The following is a 23,414-nucleotide window of genomic DNA, read 5'->3' on the forward strand; positions in this document are numbered from 1 at the left end:
AATGAAAATATCTAATCAACCAATGAAATGGCAGTAACTCAATCTATTTAAGAGTGTAGATAAGGTCAAGATGACCTTGTGAGGTTCATACTAAGTATCAGAATGAGGAAGAAAGGTGATTTAAGTGACTAAACATGGAAATGGACTGGTCTGACAGGAGGATAGGCCAAACAAGAAGGCAACAGCAACTCAAACAACCACTCGTACCAAGGTAAGCAGAAGGACATCTCGAAACATACAAGTCCAAAGGCCGTATCGGGTGCCACTACGCTCAACTAAGAACAGAAAACTGAAGCTACAATTCAATATGGCATACAACAAAACGTTGTGCTCTGTCTTAAAAAGTGTCGGATCACATAGTTTTATGCTTTCAAATGGTGGACAATTTCATTCAGAATGAGGCCTTCAAAGAACAACAGCATAGTTTTAAGAGGTTAATCTGAATAAAATATTAAAAATAACAGACAGTGGGAATTATATGAAGGAATGTGTTTTGCCTGTAGTGGCTCATTTGTGTACCAAATGAGATAAAAATCGGAAACACATAAGAATTTTGATAAATGATCTGCTATGTCCTGCTTAAAACCAAAAAGCTGAAGATTGTGAAGCTACACTTTTGAGGGCCATACTTATACCTGAAATTAAATAAAAAATACAGAGTAAGACTGTTCATGTCTTATTCCTGGTGACCACACACCTACAACATGTAAAAGTATTTCAGTGGCTGTGTACATTTCTGTAGCCTACAGTCTTAATTTCACTGAAATATGCACGCTACCAATGATGGCAAAGACGATTTGATTTCGTTCAATGATCAGTTCATTCATTTGGGTTGAAAAGAGGAGCCCTTTAGGTTCTTACTTTCATTTTATTTCCAGATGTGTGGTTTTCAATACTAAGGCATAGTGAGATGACTTCGCAGGCCAAGCTGCCCCGCAGCGAGCGGTATGAAGAGCACTGTGGGTAAATAATAGATTCATTTTCACAACTTGTTCATGCCGTCATCCTAAAGACCGGCACAGCGTCGGCCCTGGCTGTGATGATGTAATGGTGTGACACACAAAATAAAAAGGCTGGTTACAGAAGCACAACTGTAAGACACAGTGTCACTCATAAAGAAGGGAGCAAAACATGCATGTGCAGTCAGACTCTACATGACAACTGTAGTTATTTCCAGGTGAAAGTCTGATTTTGTGTGGATATGTGTGTGACTTTTCACACTCTGGGCTGCCTGTATGCATGCTGCTATGATCATGAGAGACTCCCTGTCCTGGAAAGTGATCTGACACAGCAAAGAGAAGCCACGCTGCTCCTCATTAAATATTCATTCTGTTTCTTATTGCTCTGAGGGAAACAGAGACATGAAGGTGATCGCTCCCATACATGCCTACACGCGCACACGTTAACAAACACACACACACACATGTACGAACATAGGCCAGAAGAGAGGGGGGAGGAGAAAATAAGTGTGCTCCACTGGAAATTACATCATCTTCTTCAGTGGACTTAGCAACACCTTATCCTTGCCCACATCAGGATGTAGCGATGATAACAGCAGCAGCTTCATTTTTGACAAATTCCCTGACTCGCTCTGATCTGGAGATTAGTGAGGCACGGTCTTTTTTATCCCAGCAAAAATCAGCAGCATCGTCAGCAGTTCAGCTGAGGCTTTGTGGAAGCGTTGGAGTCACAGTACATACCGCCACAGACATGAATAATCATGTGTCAGCCTTTCCCAGACACCAGGTTTACATCATTTCACGTGGGAAGCATATTAAATCATCATCCTTCAGGTTAAGGACCCAAGTCACTCCGTCAAGCTGCTCCGGCTCGACATGCGATTGGTAGAACCAACAGCATCTAAATTAATGAGAGTCAGGTCACGTTCAGCATCGGCCCAAAATGCACCAAAACGAAACCAAGGATGTCGAACGTGCCCTGCTCCCGGTTTAAACTTGAAGCGTAACTTCTCCTTCGTGTTTTGGACTGAAGTGGTTTTCCGCAGCCTCAATTGACAGACACAGTCTCATTACAAATGTTTGTTTTCCCAACAGCACCATTTGCTGTGACAGTGGGGTCTGCCAGCCCTGTCGACTGCAGTAAATACTCACTCTGGAGTGCAGTAAACATGGCCATCTGAGCAGTGTCACACTGACAGGCAGCTCTGATGTCCTCTAAGGCAGGCGGGCAGCCTCAGGGGGCTTCGCTCCAACATGGCCACCAAAGGGCACGACGACGGACCCAAACCTACTGTGTAAGCGTGGCTGCTTAAGAGAAGTTTTTTTTTTTATCCTAAAAAAGTGAAAATTTGTTAAAAATAATTAAAATAACCATATATTTTTTGGGAAAAAAATAAAGCGAGTGTAAAGCGAGCAGAAAACTGTTTTCTTTAAATGTTTTACAGCTATAGGAGAGAGAACTTTCAACATTTTTTTGACACAAAGTGCAAAATGCATGGAATATTTAGTATGTGTGCTTTATTTCTCTGACTTAGAGCAGAGGTGTTATTGAACAGGTTAACATGAAAACCCTGCAATCCCATTATAATCATTTTTAAAACTCACGTGGAATAATAACGACCCCGTTTATTCTTATTGAGGTCTTAGTGTGTGCAGTAGCAACCTGATTTCAGAGGGGTGCAAATGCTACCGTGTAAACTCTTCAAGCAGGTTAATTTCTGTGCTGTTCTTGTTCATGCCCACTGTATTAATGTGAAAAGAAAAAAAATGGCTGTTTTCAAGCTGCAGAAAGATTGTGTTTAAAACAATCACTGAACAAGCACTGAAGAGATGCGCCAGAGGTCAGCTAGTTACTGAACAAGATGAAAGCAGGACATAGTTTTCACTTTTTGCACATGTCACAATGTTCCAGTTACCATTTCAAAATTCTTCTAAATACTGCTTATGCACCGAGATGAACACTGTTCATGTTGTCCTCAATGCTGAGGTGCTGCTACTGAAGATTTGAGAATATTTTTTCCAGGCAGATCATCATCCTAAACATCCAGGATGACGATGAACATACAGCGCTTTTCCTGTTTCTCTGTCAGATATATACCATTATATATATAAAACATTACGTTCGGATTGTGTGAAAATGAAAGACAAGAGCTTTACTCTTGGCTATGAATGATGTCAGTGAGTTTGGATATCCTTATGGGGTTAAAGGGCCACCCAATCAGAAGAAAGGTGGCTTAAAGGGATTGGAGATACTGAGACAATCAAAGTGAATACAGTTGTCATGGTCCTGGGTTGTTTAGTGCTCTGAGTTTGAGTTATGCCCACTCTCCCCTTCACTGTTTGCAATTTTTATTGAACCACTAGCAGCAGCAATTAGACAGAATACAGTAATTAAGGGCATAAAATGCAAGAACGTGGAACATAAAATCAGCCTTTATGCGGATGATGTGTTACTTTTTCTCCAAAACTCACAAACCAATATCTCTGGGGTGATTGAATTGATAAACTCTTTTGCAAGAATATCAGATTACTCAATTAACTGGTCAAAATCTACAGTCCTTCCGATTAATTGCTCCTTCCATAATTCCTCTTCTACACCACTGCAATCTGGAAATATAAAATATTTAGGTATTAATGTTTCTCCCAAGCTTGCAGATCTAACAAAAATAAACCATATCCCACTTTTAAAGAAAGTAGAAGATGATCTGGCTAGATTGGAAATGTTTACCCATATCACTCATGGGAAGGGTTGCCGCTATAAAAATGATGATCTTACCAAAAATAAATTATTTATTCTCAGTGATCCCAACTAAACCGCCACAAGATTGGTTCAGATCTCTCGATTCATATATGTCCAAATTCCTTTGGAAACATAAACCCCCATGTATAAGCTTAAAAACACTACAAAAGACCAAGGATAAAGGAGGATTAGAACTACTTAACTTTCAGCACTACTTTTTAGCCAACAGGCTTCAGTTTATCTCAGGATGGCTAAAACATACCTTCTTAGACGAACTTTGGCTAGATGTAGAACAAGCACTTTGCAATAATCTAGAGATCTCAGACCTACCATTTATCAGCTCAAACATCCAACGACATGAATGCTTCAAAAGCGTCAGCATCAGCTCTTCTCTGACAGCATGGTGGGAGTTTCTAAAATTGACGGAGTCTTCATTAATCCCATGCAGACGTACACCTATCTGGAACAACCCTGACATATTACAAAACAATAATATGATAAACTTTCCAGATTGGAGTGGTAAAGGATTCAAATATTTAGAACATATATTAGAAGGAACAGAATTTATTCCATTTGACAGACCTTGGTCTCTTGTGTTCTGAGGGCCTCTGGATGTCTGGAGTTTTGATCTCCTCCATACCTGCTTCATGCCCTGGAGGACGGGGCTGTGGCCCCCCCACACCCTCTAGCAGATCATTACAGGAAGGAACCTTTTAAATACAAGCGCACTCATGCTCACAGGTGTACACACGGGTGCTCACACACACAAACTACACCCTTTTTGGCTCCTACTTCAAAGCACACTGTTGATCTTACGTGCTGGACAATAATGTTTAATATTTAGTATTTAGTGTTATATTCCCATAGATCAGGGGTGTCAAACTCAAATACACAGTGGGCCAAAATTCAAAACTGGAGCAAAGTCGCGGGCTAACGTTAATATTTACTGAAAAATAAATCTTCCTCCAGATTTAAGAATGAATCTCTTCTTATGGACTCAAACACGTTTTTCTGAAAAACTGAATATGGAACAAGCAAAGCTTAATACTAAACAATATATATAATAGCTGTATAATACCAGTAGGCCAGCTCTAATAATAATTTGGTATGGCTTCGCGGGCCAAATGTAATTAGGCTGAGGGCCAAATGTAATTAGGCTGCGGGCCAAATTTGGCCCGCGGGCCAGAGTTTGACACCTATGCCATAGATCATCGTGATGTTGTTTATTATATTGCTCTTTTTTTTCTTCTGCTTGTTTTCTCTTTTTTCTTTCTCAACAGGTGATCAAGGTGATTGAAATATGTATTTTTTGTCTGCTTATTTTGGTGGTTTTTGTTTTTTGCCCTTTATCCCCGTCCCTCTTCCCCGCTGTTTTTCTTTCCCTCTTTCTTTCTCCCCTTTCTTTTCCCCAGTCAAATCTGTCCCGTATTTAGCAAGTGAAAATAAAGTAAAATAAACAATAAAAGGTGAACCAAATAGACCATTACGGCAAGGCTGGGATGGTCCATTTGGTAAAGTAAATCCGTTGGGCATCTTTTTTATCCGCCTTTAGACAATAATTCTGATGGCAAAAGAGCCAAACGGGACAGGCAAAAAAAAAAAAAAAAAAAAATTAGTTTCAGCTGTGTCTCGTCACTCTGCTGTGTCCACTTTTCTTGATTAACTGTGTATTTAAGGCCTCAGTTTGTCTCAGTATCTTACTGTGTCATACTGTTAGCTAGATTTATTGTTTTCAATAACAACCTCAACCCTATCCAATCAGAACATATCATTTTAAGTTTTTTTTTGTGGTCGTTATTGTTTCCTAAGTGTCGTCAGTCACAGAACAAAGAAAACCATTATTTAGATACATCGAAAACTTTTTGGTCCATTTTACTTTTCTCTAAGATACAGAGTTAGGGTTATAGGGTTGTTTGATAACTGAAGTGACCTAAAAAATGAGGCCAGGGGTGAGAACGAGCAACCTGTTACTGCGTCTGTCCTGCAGTATAAAAAACAAAAGAGAAATCAATCCCATTGGCTCAACTGTCTGTCTGTCTGTCTGTCTGTCTGTCTGAAATTACAACTCTGTCTAGTCTCTTTGCATTGTTGCACAGAAAACAAATCAATCACAGTCAAATGCCAAAGACATGTGATATCTAAATACACTATAAAGCCTTGTATATACACTTTGAATACTATGCAGGGCCACTTGGACTGGATCATCTTTGCCCTCTCTGCCTGTGTAACCTTATGAAACTGCATCATGTTGTCTTTTTACTTCCTCCTTGCCCTCTTTGTTTGCCCTGTGTTCGCTCCTCCATCTGTCATGCACTGCCCTACTGGCGTTACCTCCGTACGTCCTCCTCTGACCCAGACCTCCCATCACCTCAGTCCAAGACTTCTGTGATAGTCGCAGAGGTGTCAGCAGCTCTCCCACTGGGTGTTAAGAGGGCTTTGCAGAGGTGGGAACATCTCTGTCTGCTTTCTTTAGTGCTGCTTTGTTTCTTTGTATACCATGATTCCTTTGATTCCTTTTAACCACAGCATCTTAGCAGCTACTTTTCCAGGAGAGCTAGTAGAAACTTTATACTGCAGTGATACGAGAAAGCGTAACATTTACAGGAATCTAGTTATAGTTTCTTATTAGTAAAAAAATCCTTTTGAAAGTTCACCTGCGTCTTCTTCCCGGTGTGTATACAGTCTGTGAGTTCTCCTGCTGTCTCATCATCCTCCTATTGGGGAGGCATCCCTTGTTTTCTCCTACTGGCTCCCTACATTTGTTTTGTTCTTTTGGATTTTGTTAGTTTATCGGCTTTTCCTCCCACACTGTGAAGCACTTTCTGTTAATCCATAAGTTCCCGACTAAAGCTCCTTTATTTATCCACCTGCCTGTCTGTCTCAGCTTTGTCTGTCTTTGGGTCTTTTGTGAACATGACTACTAATTGTGACATCTTCTAAATGAATTACTTTTTAAATCTGGGGGTCAAAGTGATACCTATTCAGAAGTGTCTTAAACCTGCATTCTTCTAATTGCCAGATCATACAGAATATCCCAGTTCAAGCGATTTATGACCTCTGTAAGCATTTTTTATTGTTTTTGGTCTCAATCGCTTGTTTAAAATCTTTGGGTGATTTTTTAAAAATTAGTCTACATTAATTTTTTTTTGCCAAATTATGAAAAAGATAGATTTCAAGGGTCCATATTGAACTCTTTTTAGCCAGTACAAAACTCACAGTAAATTAGGAATCAACAAATCTTCAGCTGAGAGCATCAGAGACACTTTTGGAATTTATATTTGGTATTTCCATGTCAAAGATGATGAAAATGATAAAAATCATAATAATTTACATGTCTAGCTATTCACATAGACATATAAAGATATACAGATGTAGAGCTGTACAGTTAAAAAAGTTAAATGAACTAAAAACTACTAAACTGAATGCTAATATTCTCATAAAGGCCGACGTACATGTAAAGAAGTTGCCAAACCTTTACGAGAACTTCTTTGAACATGAGCTCTTACAGTGCAAGTGTGGGTAAAACAGAATGCTTACCTCATGCTGCATATCCATTACACAATTACATTACACAGTCATGGCCACTATTGTTATTGTTATCACATTAGTATCAATATCAGCAGGCTGTACTAAACTGAGCTGGGGTAAAACCTCCAAACAGACCAACGCTGCTTCATACCTTCAACCAACTCGGAGATGATGCAGTGTGTTTGGGCTGTGTTCTGACACAAAGCAAATACGCTGTAATAGATTGCAAATGAACTGCACCACGGACACCACCAATTAATCAAAAGGAAGATTGCTTTCTCTGTGCTATTGCAGGAAAAAAGAGTGAATTGTGCCTCCTTTAAATGAATGGATTGTATCTGCAGTTAATTATCAGTTACTACAGGGTCTCTTTGGGATGCTTCCACAGCTTAAGGATATGGCCGAGGAGGTGGAACAGAGAGCAGCTCTACTGCGATGGAGTCAGAGATAGACCTGCTGGTAATTACACTTCCAATGTAAGAGGATCAATTCTACATAATCAGAGTGCAATCCTACTGAAAATCGAGTGGTTATTCAAGCCACTTTAACATGCAAACTTTACATTTTCAAGGGGATAACATGTCTTTAATAAACAGCGGCTGAGATCAAATAAACGATGATGGCTGAGAAGTCTGACTGTGCTGGTGCTCGATATCCAAACACTGCAGAGTTTTTCTGTTTGGAAGGAAAATTTAAAAAAAATCTTTTTACTCATGTTATCCTGTCTTCAAAATCTCTGCAATCCACAGAAATTCAGTTTATGACACCAAAACACAATATTAAATGTTGGATTTTTGGCATAATGTCTCTTAAAATATCCAAAACATACCCAAATGGACACATAAAACCCCCAATGATTAGTTGAAGCAAACAGATTCAACTCTAAAAAGCTGCAGCAAATGAAAACACAAATATTTTTTTGCAAACTGAAAACATTTTGATATCTTTTGTGTACATCTGTAGTTGGAGCCAAATGGCAGGTAGTTTAGCTTAGCAAAAGAAACTGTTGCGCTTTGCAAACACTTAGTCAGACATATCTCTTTCTTTTACCTTGCAGCTCTTGTGCAGAAACAAATTAAGCTATGATGCATTCAGAGTCATTTTGCTGCCTTGAACATATCCAGTTTCCCAATGTTTACCGTCTTTATGCTAAGCTAAGCTAGCTGACAAATGGCAATAGTGTCATATTTACCATACTGACTCATGCTTTCACATTACAGTGTGTCAAATACTGCTGTTTGTTTAGAAAAGTGTGATACGCACAAGTTATCCTAATTCACTGGACACGGCAATGCTGAACATCACCAACGGTCATGTTGCTCGAAAAATCAACAAAGCCTGTTTATATTTTAATCAGTTGTTTGTTTACCAGGATGTATTCTTTGGGAGCAGCCGTACTCGTGCATGTTAAAAGATGATGTTTAGTGGTACCCGGTGAGTTTAAAAGTCAGGGGGTCCCAAAGAAGCATCCATACATGACGAGGTGGAAGCAACACCCTATCTGTTTCCCTGCTGCTGCAGCTGATGGATCACAGCTCTCACACCAAGCTCACCTTTAGTGTTTCTCTGTGATTCTGTGAACATCTGACAAAACATTAGTATTTGATGCTGTTGGAGACTAAAAGCAAGCTCCACTCACATGAGCATGACATCAGTTTTCTCATCTCACACTGAAATAAATTCCCAGAATTTAAAGTTTTTACTTAGAGTTTGAAACACTGCCTGGTTGTTTTTAAATGTTCACAGAGATATTTCAAGCCACATTATTATTACTCATCCACCTTCATCATTGTCATCGTCATTGGGAAGCTTAAAGGATTATAATCAGCAGTTCTTTATGCATCTCTGCATAAAGTGCTTTTAATCTGAGAGCATATCAATGCAATGCTGTGGTAACAGTACAATTCTTACACCAGCAGATGTTGATCAGAATCTTTATTAAAAATACAGATTTGAGGTGGCTTCTGTTTCGAATCCATATGTCCTACCAATTGTCATGGAAATATGTGGAGTTAGGAGCAGACGGCCAGCAGTCGTGGTTCCACAGTTGTGGTGCCACACAGTTTGCTTACACAAAGATTGGCCCTGGGTATGTTTCATATCGATTTGTTCTCTGGTCATGTAGGATAAAGATAGACCCCACCCAACAGGACCAACTGCAGCTAAAAAATATCACGTGGCATCAACACACAGAAACACACATGCAGCCCTTCTGGCTGTGAGGACGAGGAGGTGTTGGGGGTCAGAGCGGTTAATAACTGATGTTTCTCCTCCTCAAAGCATGTCCCGTCATTAATGCTTTGTAGTTGACTTTTTTCCTAATTTGTAGCTAAAGCGCATATCTGGAGTACGGGTGGGTGGGGGGCATCTCCATGCAAAGAGGGCGACAGCATTTATGGGAGAGTGCTACCGAAGTTTACAGCCCCTCTCTCATTGATCAAAGCCATCCAAGGCATTAATCATACACTAAACCAATTACCGTGCCATCACACTCCTCTGGCTGTCCATCTAATCTCAGAGACTTCATCAGGACAGCTGAATGCAGCTTCACAAAGAGCCATCACTATTAATGTACAAGGAGGGAATCAGAATGATGTCTGCTGTGTGCTTTAAACCTCCGTGGTTCAATCGAGATTGCCATAATTCAGGATAAATGTTTTTCTCATTACGAGGGATCTGTCTGAGAATGAGAGGGGATATGTAATGATCGACATGGCTAATAATAAGACTGATGATGGATGTGTTTGGTTCTATCATTGTTCAGCACTAATGCTTTTTCAAACTTTGATTTACTGGGAAGGAAATGTATTTTTTAAGCTAGCTTTTTAAAATTAAGGTGTCTAAAATGTAGCTTTAAACATCAGTCTAACCACATTTTGTTCATTCTTAGAAATTGCTTAACTTACTTTTAACCCATTACTTATTTATTCAATACATTTGTTTTCAATTTGTTTTGTATTTCACGAAATTAATATTTATAACATATGAGTTATTTACTGTTTCTAGCACGTAAAATTCAGTTTTTTCTATTTTACGATTGTATTTTGTGCTTTGGATCTCCAAAGCACAACAGAAATATGTCACAATACTGTGTTACATACAGTTTATATGATAGCAGATTATACTAAGTTGGCTTGCGTATTTTCAGCACTGTAAATGCAATAAAACTTCCCTACAAGTGTTAAGCTATCGAAATGCTTTGTGTGTGGTTATGTTTATGGGTTTTCTTCTCTTGGTTAACAAAACATGGACAGATGCAGTGTTCACCTCCACGAAGAAGGAGAACTTGTGAGTGGAGTCAGTGCAGAAAGAGTTCAGGCAGTAGGGTGAGGCGGGGACAGTGTTTACCAAACTTTGTCTGTCTGCTGCCAAAGTATAATTGGCTGCTCGTGTTAGCGTTATTTATTTACAGCTTTCCTTCGTTGGTCCAGGACAGTGATTGAAACTGATTTGCCACACTCTGTCCACGCCTTTGCTGTGTTGTGTTTCCCTGCTGGGTGTCTCGCTGACCACAGTCGATTGTGGCAGCCTTCAATCATTGAGCACCCTCTCCACACAGTCACTCAGCTGAACTTGAAATCCATCATCTCAGACTACAGCTGTGGATTGAAGTGTTTATTCTGCTCTGGAGTTGCATGCTAGACGGTTGCTCTAACCAGAACCTGCAGCAGGTGAAGAGCTGGTTCTGGTGCTATATCAAAGACTTTCTGGAAAGGTAAGTGACAGGTAAGTGATAACACAGCTCCTTTACATAACTGTGACAAAGTACTTGACAGCTAAAATACCACCTTAAATATTCATTATTAATACCTGCAAATCAGGAATTCTTTTTAATTACTAAATAAGGCAAATATATCCAATCAAAAAAAAACCAAACAAAAGTCTTACAAGTGTACAAGGGTTCATTCGCTGGAGAACAATTTCTTAGTAGTAATAGGCAGCCTCTTTAATTCTCATCAGTCTGGTCTCGGTGCAGTGACCTCCATGGTGCAAAGAGTTAAAGGACCGCTGCTAGCAACAAGACTCTGTTCCAAATGTTGTTTGGAAGAAAACTTCTCTGGATGCTACTTTGTGTTTATTTGGATCCCATTTTGGGCCTATTTTCTGTTAAGTTGTTGCACTGTTATGAGTTTTTGACCCCGGGAGTAAAGCAAACTTAAAAATGTTGGTCCCAGAAGTAAGGACAAACCAAGCAGACTTAAAGCAATCTGAAACAAAAGATAAAGACATCAGGTTTAATATAAACTGAAGACAGACTATATTTGTCTAATGATCTCAACCAGACACGTAATCAATAAACTCTACACTGATATCTGAGTCTGTTGGTTGTAGCCGTGAGAATTATAAACGACAGCCTTAACGGCATCACAGCCAAAGGCCAGAGTTCTGCACTGTTCTTAGACTGTCTGCAGCCCGGGCTTAATCTGATAATGTCTGGTCTGTAATTTGGCCTTAGTGGGCAATAAAGAGGGCAAGGTGAAGACCAATAAAATAGTCATGTTCGTCAGTGACTGTGTGCTGTCTCAGCGGAGCTCCGGTGAGGGCAAAATGAAGCCCATCCATCGCCGGCTGCACAGCATTGACAGTGCAGTGCAATAGAGCTCAGTCACTTTACACAGTGTGTTATCAGATGAAGGGGGGAGGCAGCCCAGAGCAGCGATACTGTCGGAGGAGAGGGGGCTCAGTTTTTACTCCAACAAGTGGCCGTATTCGCTTCCATCTACGCTGCCCTCGACTTGTAACTGTAATCCGTCCCATGCAGCTGTACGTACAGGGGATCGGTGTCATAATACAGTGTAATGCCACTTTAGGGCCAGAGCATTAGCCTGGGTGGGCATGCTCCAGCTGGGTAATCCTTATCTGATTGGACTATGAGACTAATCCTGCTCTTTTCTGCCACTCTGCACTGCTATCTTCTTTTATCTCATCCTGCCTCTCTGTTATGCACTGAGCACAAACATCACTATTCAAACATGCACAATATGCACAGAAATGACTCCCACATGTGTTTTCAGATGCACCAATGTGCAGTACACAGATACTCCCACATACAAATACATAAAATCATGAGGCAGGAATAGTGAACTGTGATCTGGGGTGATGGACAGGAGCTGTGTAAGTCTCCTATAGTACGTCACCTCTTAACATAACAACAAAAAGACACACCCACATGTTGCCTTTGACTCTTTACAGCCCTTATGAAAAAAACCTGAGTAGCAGCACAAAATTCAAGCATGCTGGGTAGTATATATGTAGCACCTTAGCAATATGAGTACACACGAGCGCATACACATCTGGCAGCACAGATATTTAAGGGCCAATTTTACACTTGGGGATGATAGAACAATAAACTCTGTGATCAGAGGATGCCCTTCTCTACCATTTCAGCCACAGCCAACTTAATATGCACCCATTTGAATGATCAGCCACTGGATACATTTTAATAACCCATGACGGAGATCAGTTGGTTGATGCCTCGACTATAAGCGGCTGTAAAAATGTCACCTCCCTGATTTGATAACTCTGCATACCTTTATGGCTAACCTGGTTTTACAGATGTTGCTCTGGTGCTTTTCTGCAGACAGATGTGATCATTTTTGGATTGACTGTTAGTAGCTAACATGTTAGCAAAGTGTGTGTTAAACTGAAGTTCAGTTGAAGCCTAGCCAGCAGCTATACTCTACAGCTGCCTGTATCAGTGAATTTAAAGAAATTGCCCCCACACAGCCGCCATGAAGAACAACATAACAAAAAAATGCCCTGTTTTTGTACACATGCATATCTCTGCTATAAAGTTGGACATTTTAACACGGTCTTTAGGGATGACTCTCTTTCGGAGCCAGCCTCAACAGCAGTTTTTTTGCACCTCTGCGATGGCCTTCATCCCCAGAGGATGCTACTTGATCTCAACAGATGCTGGGTGAATTGGCACAAAAACGCTTTTGTGAAACATATTTATAAACATAAATTTCCCTGATAATATAGGTTCAACATAGGCTGTGCTAGAATGATGAACAGGTTGATATTTTACCTGCTAAAGATATTAATGTTGCGAGCATGTACAGACTCACAAACAACATAGGTTCAAAGTCTTGTTTAAAAATGCTACAAATATTCTAAATATATTTTCTTTACCTGCAACATTATGCAACAAGAATGAACCTGATCTCTTTTGGATTTGGACTGTGATTCAGACAAAACAGGAAATTTAAGGACACCAACTGGGACTTTAGAATATAAAGGGTATTTCTTTGAAATTTCATAAATCATAGGTCAAATGATTAGATGAAAAAGCATCCATCCATCCATCCCACCATTCCCTTCTGCTTATCCAGTTTAAGGGTTGTAGCAGGTTGGAGTGTGTGCCAGCTCTCAAAGGGCGAGAGGCGGTGTAAACCCTGGAAGAAGCGAACACTAAGTGAAAAAACTTTCACAGCTTAGTTAGTTATTGTATTTTAGCTTTTGTGGTTTGGACACAGCTAGAAAGACTTAGATTAGTCTCACTGCTTTAGGTCCAGGCACAAAAGAAAAATGTGGCCCTCTTTCATCATGAAGTGCACCATTTCTCTCCAACGTCTCTTCCTAAACTGTGTCCTCATCCTGAAGCCACGGTAGAGCCTGAGGGTGGCGCTGTAATGAAGACGAATGCCTCAGATTACGAGCGACGTGCACGAGGAGGGAGGAGCAGAGGCGGCTTTTTTACAGACGTCCCAGATAGGACGGAGGAGCGGCGGCCTCCAGGGACCAATTCATCCGCATCACACATGTTTACTCTGCACCGTTCATGCTTCACCAGCTGAATCTCTCTCTGCACCCACACTGTGTGCAACCACATCTGTGTGTATGTGGAACCGCAGTCACTGGACTTTTAATGCTGGTTTAAGGCTGAATGGCAAAGGACCAAAAAGAACTAAAGTAATGTCTAGATAAAATCAAACAACTAAAAAGAAAATTAAGCCACTGTTCAGTGTGGACTGATTAAAGCCCCAGGTTCACCTAAACTAATAAAACATTTGACAAGAGGATCAAAAAACTGAAGGAAGACGGACACAGAATAAATAAAAATTTAAACCTTTTCAAGGAAACTCCTAAAATTGTGCCACGTTAATGTGTTTTCATTTAAGTGATCAAGAGCTATATTAAGAAATAGTACTTAGTATTTTTCAGATTAGTATTTTCACACTAATACTGAAAGTTTTCTAGACTTGCAGTGCATAAAAGAATCGGATGTTTCTCTCAAAATAAAGCCATCAAAGGCACTTTTTAGTCCTAGAAACCTCCTGAAGCATGATGATGGTCCTGTTTCTAGAGCTGCTTTATCCTAAAAGCATGAAAGCAGTTGATTTATTGAATAGGAAAGATGGAAAAAGTGACGGTTTGCTTAAAAAAAAGAGTTAGATGCTAAAACAACTGATCAATTATTACTCTTCGTTGCAGCTTGTGTTATCCGTGCGATGACATAACTGGTAACTGTGCTGTAATGTGCTGGCTGATTATGACATTGTTCCAGTTAAAACGATCTCCTCAGGGGGTCCAACAGAAATCATCTGATGTCCCTGGAACCAATCACATCTCAGGAATGTGACAGCAAGTGATCCATCCCCAGAGAGCTTTGAACAGAGTGACGCATTCCGTTTGAACTTTAGTCATATCCATGAGGAATTTTGCAGTTGACAATAAGGGTCCTATATCTGAGGCATAAAGTTTTGTATTATGTGCATGTTCTTGCAAAAGCACAGAAACACACAAAATTCTTCTACCTGCAGACATGTTTGAGAAATTGTTGGCCACATGATGAAAAACTCAGCCTGCATATTGATAAATGCACCGGCACGATTTGACTAAATTTGCCTTACTTATTGATTACCAATCTATTTATTTACTCAAATGATATTAGGTCCAAAATATAAAGCATTAACTATGAAGATACACCATGATCACATCACGTTGCTGATATGATGAGATCATTTGTAAGTAAGGCTGACATAAATGCTTGTGAGCAGTAGTGAAATAGAGCCTGCAGATGTGGTTTTGAGGCTTTGCCCTCAGCCTCTTGAACTTTACGTTGTTCAGAGTCAGTTTAAAGGTGAATCCAAATTCATAAAAGAAAGGTTTTATTCAAGCAGTAAGTAAAGCCACACAGTCAAAGTTAAGTACAAAAAACAGAATCCAAAGGTGAGCAATTCCAAACGGAAGTACAGACCCATTGGTGGGAACAGTGATAAGGAACAAAGAAACTGAAGGGACAAAACCAAAGAGGACAACAGACAGGATCAGAAACAGGAGGAGAACAAGACACAGGTGGATGTAATCAGCACGATCAGACAGGCAAGAAGTTAAAACCAAAACAAAACATCCAAGAAAAGAAAAGTAGTACAGGAAGCCAAAAATACTGAAGCAAAATACACACGACTAAACACAGAAACAAGAAAACTCACACTTAACAAGACTGACTCAAAGAAACACTGCACCACAAAGATGCAACTAAGGGAGGGAGGTACAGCTGAAAACTAGAGGCATGAGCCTAAACAGAAACCAGTGCTCAGATAATGCTGCACAAACTCAAACTCAGTGATGAATACACCAAAAGAGGAATCCTGAACTAAAGCCAACACAAAAGTCAAAGCTTTAAACCAACAACACAAAACCTTCACAACACATGTGACCTAAAAAGTAACAGTTTTATAGAAATGTTTATAGATTTATATATACATTTATTTTATAGATATTGTAAAACTCAGTAAATGCCAGCATCTAGAAAACTATTAGCAATAACCGCTTTCCGTCACTCTTAGCTCAATGCGTCCCAAGTTGCTACTGCAAAAGCTCTGGATGCAAATTATGCGGTGTCATAATAAACGGAAAAATTTGTTCCTCCAGAAATAAAAAAAAAAAATCATTTTAAATGCTGTTGCACAACTTGCTGTTGTTTTTGAGAAAGATTTAGTGATGGAAAATCACATATGGCATCCTGTTATAACTGCATTTCTTTAAATGCCCCTGAACCCACCAAAGTCTGAACAATGTCTTCCAGTCATCAGTGCAAGATGGCAGCTTCCATTTCTGCCTCATTTTGGTGTCACTTTTGCTCACTGAGAGAAAGTTGTGACATTTTTCCAATTTTCATATAAAGCCGATTTGTTGAAACAACAGTTCAAATCAATTTCTGAGAAAGAAAAGCAGCAAATCCTAAAATGTGCAACAAACAGCGTTGACTGATCAGTTATTTCAGCTTTAGAAAGGAAAAGTGAACATCTGCTAAATCAATACGAAATATTCTGTGTTTTACCCAGCGCAAACCTCCAAAGCACACTTGCACGGTTTTATACTGAGGGAAAGTAAATGATCAGTTTTCTGTAGATCCACAGGAGAAAGATTTTTCTGTTTCTCTGACAAGCAGTGAGCGGAGCAGAGGTCGAGGTGCACCCAGTGTGGGTATTCCCATTTTGCTTTTTCACAGGTTCTCTTCTTCTGTAGCTGTTATACAAACACAAACGGTCGCCTACCTGCGTACACTCAGTAAGCAGAATGTGTGGGATACCGAGCTGCCAAACACACAGTCTGCATTCACTGCTGCGAGGAGGATGGAGCGACCACTTCAACTATTTGCAGCCTCAGCCGCTGCCTGATCACCAGCTCACTTTAGAGGAACCGGGGAACCGTGAATACTATCCGTCTTGGCACTTTGATTTAATAGAGCGGAGCTACAAATTGAAGCCTAATTAACATCTGAAATGTAAACTTGATATCTCTCCTCCTGACTCTCTATGTGCTGAAACAAGGCAGGGTTTGGTGCTTATCGCTGCCTCTCTCCAGCTGCATCCGCTCTATATTTTCCTATTTTTCAATTTCCCCCTCACAATTTTTGGTATAAAATTGCTCAAACTACCTATAATTAAATGTACTCGCTTTTTAAGACCCAATTTCCTGAGCAGGAAGTCATTTGAATTAGAATTTAAATGAATCTGACCCCGCTGAGTAAATGCAGTGGCCCCATTTTTCCACTCCCCTGCCTCTTCTGGGCCGGGGATCATTCATGAATCACAAATGACAAATCTGGGTTTATTTCCTGCCATTTTGATCCTGGATTCAAAGGAAGAAGCACATTGTGCTAATGCAAAAGGAACACACACACACATGCGCGCACAGCGAGTCTAAGTGTGATGTTTTTTGCTCTCATCTTGACTCCGTGCTGTTCTGTTTGCCAATTAAATAATGGCCTGGCAGGGATAAAAGCCAGTCACTGTCACAATTACACTCCAGCTGTAACTGTGATCCTATGTCGACTAATATAATCACTGTATCAGTGTTTAGTGTTATTCCTCTTATTTATCAGGTGAAGGCCAGCTGAGCTCTTTTGCCTCACATCTCGAGCTGTGTTGGTGAGACCGCAGCTTTCTGATCCCAGCACCTGAGCAGCTTCTCGGGAACAGCTGAGGTGTCAATGCTGTGATCGGAAGAAGGGCTGTGCACCAAATAAAGGTGTTTTTAAGGGTAAATGTATTGAATCTCATTAACAGGAACAGCAGCATGACTTGAATACCATTACACTCCTTGTTCTTTACCTTACGTTTCATTTTCAGAGTGACATATTTCCGTTGTTGCATATCGGGCATGTCTATTTTTTTTTTTTAGCAGACCTGCAATTAATGATTATTTTTGTGCTCCAGGTTATTTAGAGTTTTGCCTTGAAATTGCTGAAAAAGCATAAAATACTTGTTAATTTGCTTTTATATTCAGACTTTAATAGTTATGACAAAAAAGCAGCAAATCATCAGACTCAACAAGGAAACGTTCAGTATGTTCAACTGACTGGCATCTAAAATTCAGTGCCAAATCACAACAATGATGGCCTCAAGGCATTCTACAATAGTTTTAAACCAGGAAACGTTCAGCCATATTTAATTTAAATGTTTTGTTCGGATATTCATTCACCCCAACCTCCTCCCTACAGGGACTCTGTGGCATTATAGCAGTGTCCCCTGACTTCCTAATTTGTTCCTGTCATGATTACTAAAAATGAAAGAAATGTCAATTTTACACAACTAGGGAGAATTTTTAAACATGACAAATCTTATATATATATATATTTTTTCATTTTAAAGCAAAAGCACATTGTTTCACACATCATTTAAATGTCATTTTTGTGTCTAAACATTTGAAGTGGCAACATATTTGTTTTTTCTTTAAATATATTATCAGTCTTTAACTGGATGTTGACAAAAAGATTCTTATTTTCACATCCAGCTCCAAATCACTTGGATCTGAGTTTGTATCCAGCTAATAAATTTTCAATTTCCACTCCTGTTTTTTGGTCTGTTTTTGGTCTCCTCCACCTTCGCCCTCTGTTTAGTCTCTTACAACCTGCTGTTTCATAGTGAGCAGAAATCAAAGAGGGAGGTGCACTGCCTCCACAGTTAAATAATGACCTTAAACTCTCCTTAAAGCTCTGTAAGCCAAGGAAAGCTGTAGATTTGGTCAATAATTCATCCCTACTCCACAAGCGACCTCTTTCGCACTGCTATTTTATCATAGTTATTTTAAAGATATTCATTATAGCGGCTTTAAATGTTTCTTCTTCTTAAACTTTGAACAGAGGGTGCTGCTTATCACAGGGGGCAGAAGAGCATGAAGTCAGCCACTGAGGCCTTTCAGGGGCTCACAGCTAAGACGATGAACAGATTTGTAACGCTCTGTGCCCTCACAAGGTTACAGCACCTCACTCCAAGTCAGCACCGACCGCCTCCACCGGGGCATGACAGGAAACACGCCGCCGCCGTCTGACAGGGCAGACACTCGAGGTCGTCTGAAAACCTGCACTCAGGACGTGAGGCAGTTTGACATCTCAGAAAGTACCGGGCACAGGGAGGTCAAAGGTAGCTCTGCCATCATCAGGGTTGTCAGGCAGGTCAGGCCTGCTGACAGATGTGACTGCATCTCGACTTTTGGGTCCTCACGCTCTGTCCAACGTGCTGCCCCGGTGTCACATCCTCTTTAAAGGTACAGATCTCCTGCAGCTTCCTTTAATTAGGGTTAGACCAGCTTATTGGCATGCCAATATATCAGGGTGATATATGATGAAGGTTCATCTCCACCTACAGCCTGTGAATGTGTTGTTAATTTATTATTTAAACTCTAAAGCCGGACTGAATAAACAATTCCAGACTGGTGTGGGTGACTTTTATGCAACCGGAAACCTGATTCAGCCTGCCTGCAGGAGCTAAACACCAAAATTAACCGTTGAAGTGCAGCAATTCAGTTTCGTGATTTTTATATAAGGGCTTATTTTACACCAGGTAAAAGTTACAACAGTTTCTTCCAAAGCTCAAAACTGCTGAGATTTAATGAGTTACATTAGTTTTAGACAGAATTTATGTGGAAAGCCTACTTTTTGGGATCCATGCTAACTTTTCTTGACCTTGTGATCCATTGCAAGATGCAGATGCCATTTCTACTGATATAAGTTTTGGTTTGTTCATGAAAAAGATGAAAACTGAAACCATCCACAAATTCAGAAAAACTCATTCTAATCCGAATTGTTCTCATCTATTAGCTGCACATCCGTGTAGTCCTTTGGGTTTTCCTCACAGAAACCTGTTTCACCCTGCTGGAAAATGGACTTGTCATTTCGGCTAAAAGTGAAATTTCTTTGTTTCTTTTTCAACAAAACATAACTAAGTGCTAAAAAGTGAAGTTCATTTCAAACAGATTTAGAACATGAAACCTAAATGATGGTGTCAGATCTTTACAGCACGTTGATTTGTTTGGTATAAGGTAGAAATCTCCTTCCCCATAAATGCAGAACACATATAAGCTCATAAGCAGCAGCCAGGTCACATGTTGCATTTTTACTTTCCTTCTATCAGATTGTATCATTTGAGGCACCAAGAAGGTCAGTGACGTATTCAGTATCCTAAGAGATCGTTTGGCTTTTGACACACATTTAAACACCCTTTGCAGGGAAACTCTGCAGTGGATCTCATTTACATTGAGTAGCATAGAAAAAGAGAGAGAATAGGTTCCCCTCCCACAGTACACTTGTGTCGTGGCAGTGCTGAGGCCTCTCGGGCGGGCGGCTTCAAACGCACGCAAATGAACACGTTGGAAAAGTTTATGTTGCACTACAGCACCACAGAAGAACCGACTTTCCTCTTACCTTCCAAGCAACACGTCCTCCACAGGCCCGAGTGGGTCATCACCTCCTCGTTCTTCTTGCTGGTCTCGTTCTCGCTCATGGACTTGGTCCTGCAGACGCCGCGGGAGTACAGCCAGTAGTCCGTGCCGACCGCGATGGTCATGAGGCTGAAGGCCGCGAAGGCGCCCACCGTGGTCAGCAGCATCTGGACTCCGCGGTCGAACAGACCCATGTTTCCGCATTCCATGAAAGGGGGACCCCCTTTCCTCTTGATGTATAGGAAGTAAATATTTGAAAATTTGCGGGACCAAATCAAACCGAAAAAACGGGATATACTCGAGCGGAAGGAGAGGGAAGAAGGAGGCGGAGGATGCGGTAGGAACCTTATGGTTGCGTTTGGGTGAGGACCAAAACAAGAGAAAAAACTAACTATGGCAGAGAGAAGGGGGAGAGAGGAAGAGGCGGTGAAGTCTCTCCTCTCTGTTTGTTTTAACTTTCACACCCAAAAAGATGTGTGGAAAAATTAGGTATGCAGAGGATGACAGCACCTCAGCAGGCCTGGAGCTGCAGATGGAGCCCAGCACTGGAGCCACTTGCAGCAAGAAAACAAAAGCTACAAATGTGATTATTAACACAGATCTATGACTGGTTAATTAAAGCCTGGGGTAACTAAGAGGAGCCTAAAAAGACAAGCAAGGCTGATTTTGTACAACCTGTTCGTTGACTTGTAGAGATCACAGCTATAAGCACTGAGCTGAATTTACACGAGCTCAAATGGAGCAAAGAGACGGCTGGGTGGGTGGGGGGTGCGGTGTTGGAGTAATGGCAGGTTTGAAGTACAACAGTTCAATACGTCTGTTACAACAAGTTGCTTTAGTCAAAGGCTATAACATTACGTTTACTAGTAAGTATTCAGAAAGAGAGCTATTCTAAAGACTATTGTTGTTATTAATAGTATTATTCTAGTGGCTTTTATTAGTAAAAATAAACTGGGGAAGGAAACGAAGGACAAAATCTAAATCTGTCATATTAGTGGTGACAGCGAAGAGTAAACAAACGGACCGATTCGAGTCCTGTCGAGAGGAAATAAAAGCGATTCCCTGCGTGTTTTATAACAGCCTATTGTGAGGTTAAAAGCAAATCTGTCTTCTCACAAATCAACCCGGTGGAATGAGGAAATCAAGGCTCAACGACTAAATTAATTCATTAGCCGGCGCAAAGAAACACACACGCTCAAAACCAGATCGAAACCTAACAAAAATAGTAATAAATTAGTTAAAAAAAATAAATTAACCGCTTAGATTTTCCTTTTTCCTAAAATTTTGATCCCCAGTTTCCATATGTAGCCCTATAGCTCTGGGAAGGTTTCCGCCGAAAATGGGGGTCTGCGGTCAGAGGAGGTTCGGTGGTCGACGATCCGGAGAGAGCGGGGAGCATCCAGCAAGGCAAGCCGACCATCACTCGACATGGAGCCGGCAGGAGGAGGATGAGGAGTCGGTGTGGGCGCCGTCGCAACCCACGGTGCTTCTTCGGCGGATGGAGGAGGATGGTGGTGCTGCTGCTGCGTGGATATCCAAATTCACCGTGGCAGTATCACACCCAGGACGGTCCCGTTTGTATAGCCCTTGCGCCATGTAATAACAAGAAAAAATAAATTCTGATGAAGGCTGTGATCCCCCTGCTCTCGCCTCCTCCTCCTCCTCTTCTTCTTCTTCTTCTTCTGCTGCTGCTTCTGCCGCTGCTCTCTCTCCTGCGCTCTCGGGTGCAGGTTCGGCCGCTTTTGCAGGAAGGGGGTGAAAAAATGATATTACACAATCAGGAGAGCGACTCGCACAGATCCACGGACAGCGCTGGTGTTGTCACGATGTCAATGTGAGCAGCGCTATACATTCAACATATCCACTCCAGCCGTTTCCCCCCTTTTTCCTTCAGTGTAAAGAAGCCGCTCTTGAATCGGAGGATCACTTTCCTCCTTCCGCTCTGGCGACGCTTTAAAGGCCCACAGTGTCGGCGTGTGTGCGCGCGCTCAGCGCTGCAGCAATGGAGGCCAGTTGCTGGAAAGATATTAAAGATTTTTTAATTCCGTTTCTGTGAGTGGTGGAGGGGACGGAAGGAGGGGGTGTTGCGATGGTGGACTCTCTCTCCCCCCTCGCTTTCTCTCTCTTCTTGAATGGTGGGTTGCATTTGTGCACACATGTAGGAATTTACGCATTTAATGGCTTTATTGTGATGATTATCGCCCGATCCAATCGTTGCAGCTCTCGCACTCTTCTGTGAAGTAGCCACTCTAAATGTCACTTTTCTCGCGTTTTTGTTGTTTTTTGTTTTGTTCTTTGTTACTAAAAGCCTCGATTTTTCAGCTACAGCGCACGGCGTTACAGGCAGACATCCCCGCTCTGATTACGCGATTTTTCTTTAATGATGCTTAGTAGCGAGAGTGAATGAGGCTTGGCTGACATTGAGTGCTTGAAGATATGAACCCATGAACCAATTATTATTTTATTATTATTTATTTTTTATAATTACGGGCTCCTGTGTAAGTAATGTCCGGCATTAGCGCAGCGATGTTGTGTGAGTGTTGTGTGAGAGGCTGTGGTGCTGAAAGAACAGCTCCCTGAAGCGCTGATGTTCCTTCGTGGAGTTTGTCGCCCCCTGGTGTTCAAACGTGTGTATTACAATTGATAAAACCTGTGTAACCCAAAGACATCGAACCTCTGAGGTCCCATGAAATTATTTTCTCAGTTAATTAGAGGTGCTCACCTTATTTTCAAAATAACACACTATAAATTAAAGCTCTAAGTTGTTACTTAAAATAAAAGTATACAAGAATCATCATACGTAACTTTAACCTTTGTTACATCCCCCAGGAGGATGTCTCTTCTCCTTATTAACCCTTTGTTTTGTCCAGGCTCCACCTCCTCTGTCCTGATTGGATGTTGCGCAGAGTCCGGCTAATTGGTAATCAGCAGAGCACTACTTAAGGCCTGTGGAGCTGTGCTTCTGTGCCCTCTGGCCATTTTGGTTGCAATACTTGTGCAGGCTTGCATGCCTT

General features: G+C 41.0%; 1 protein-coding gene across 1 annotated transcript in view; it reads right to left on the reverse strand.

The window, feature by feature from the left end:
- Window positions 1-22,459, reverse strand: part of cacng2a (calcium channel, voltage-dependent, gamma subunit 2a) — an 85,727-nt gene extending 63,268 nt beyond the window's left edge. Inside the window, exon 1 of the mRNA XM_085454966.1 lies at window positions 20,384-22,459. Within this exon, the coding sequence (XP_085311092.1) occupies window positions 20,384-20,609 (226 nt within the window). The 5' untranslated portion in view covers window positions 20,610-22,459. The remainder of the gene's footprint in view (window positions 1-20,383) is intronic.
- Window positions 22,460-23,414: the final 955 nt, after the last annotated feature.

This window comes from Copadichromis virginalis, linkage group LG4, assembly GCF_057382275.1.
Source record: "Copadichromis virginalis isolate Kocher_CV1m ecotype Utaka linkage group LG4, C_Virginalis_male_GT1.1, whole genome shotgun sequence".
In the NCBI taxonomy this organism is placed as follows: domain Eukaryota; kingdom Metazoa; phylum Chordata; class Actinopteri; order Cichliformes; family Cichlidae; genus Copadichromis; species Copadichromis virginalis.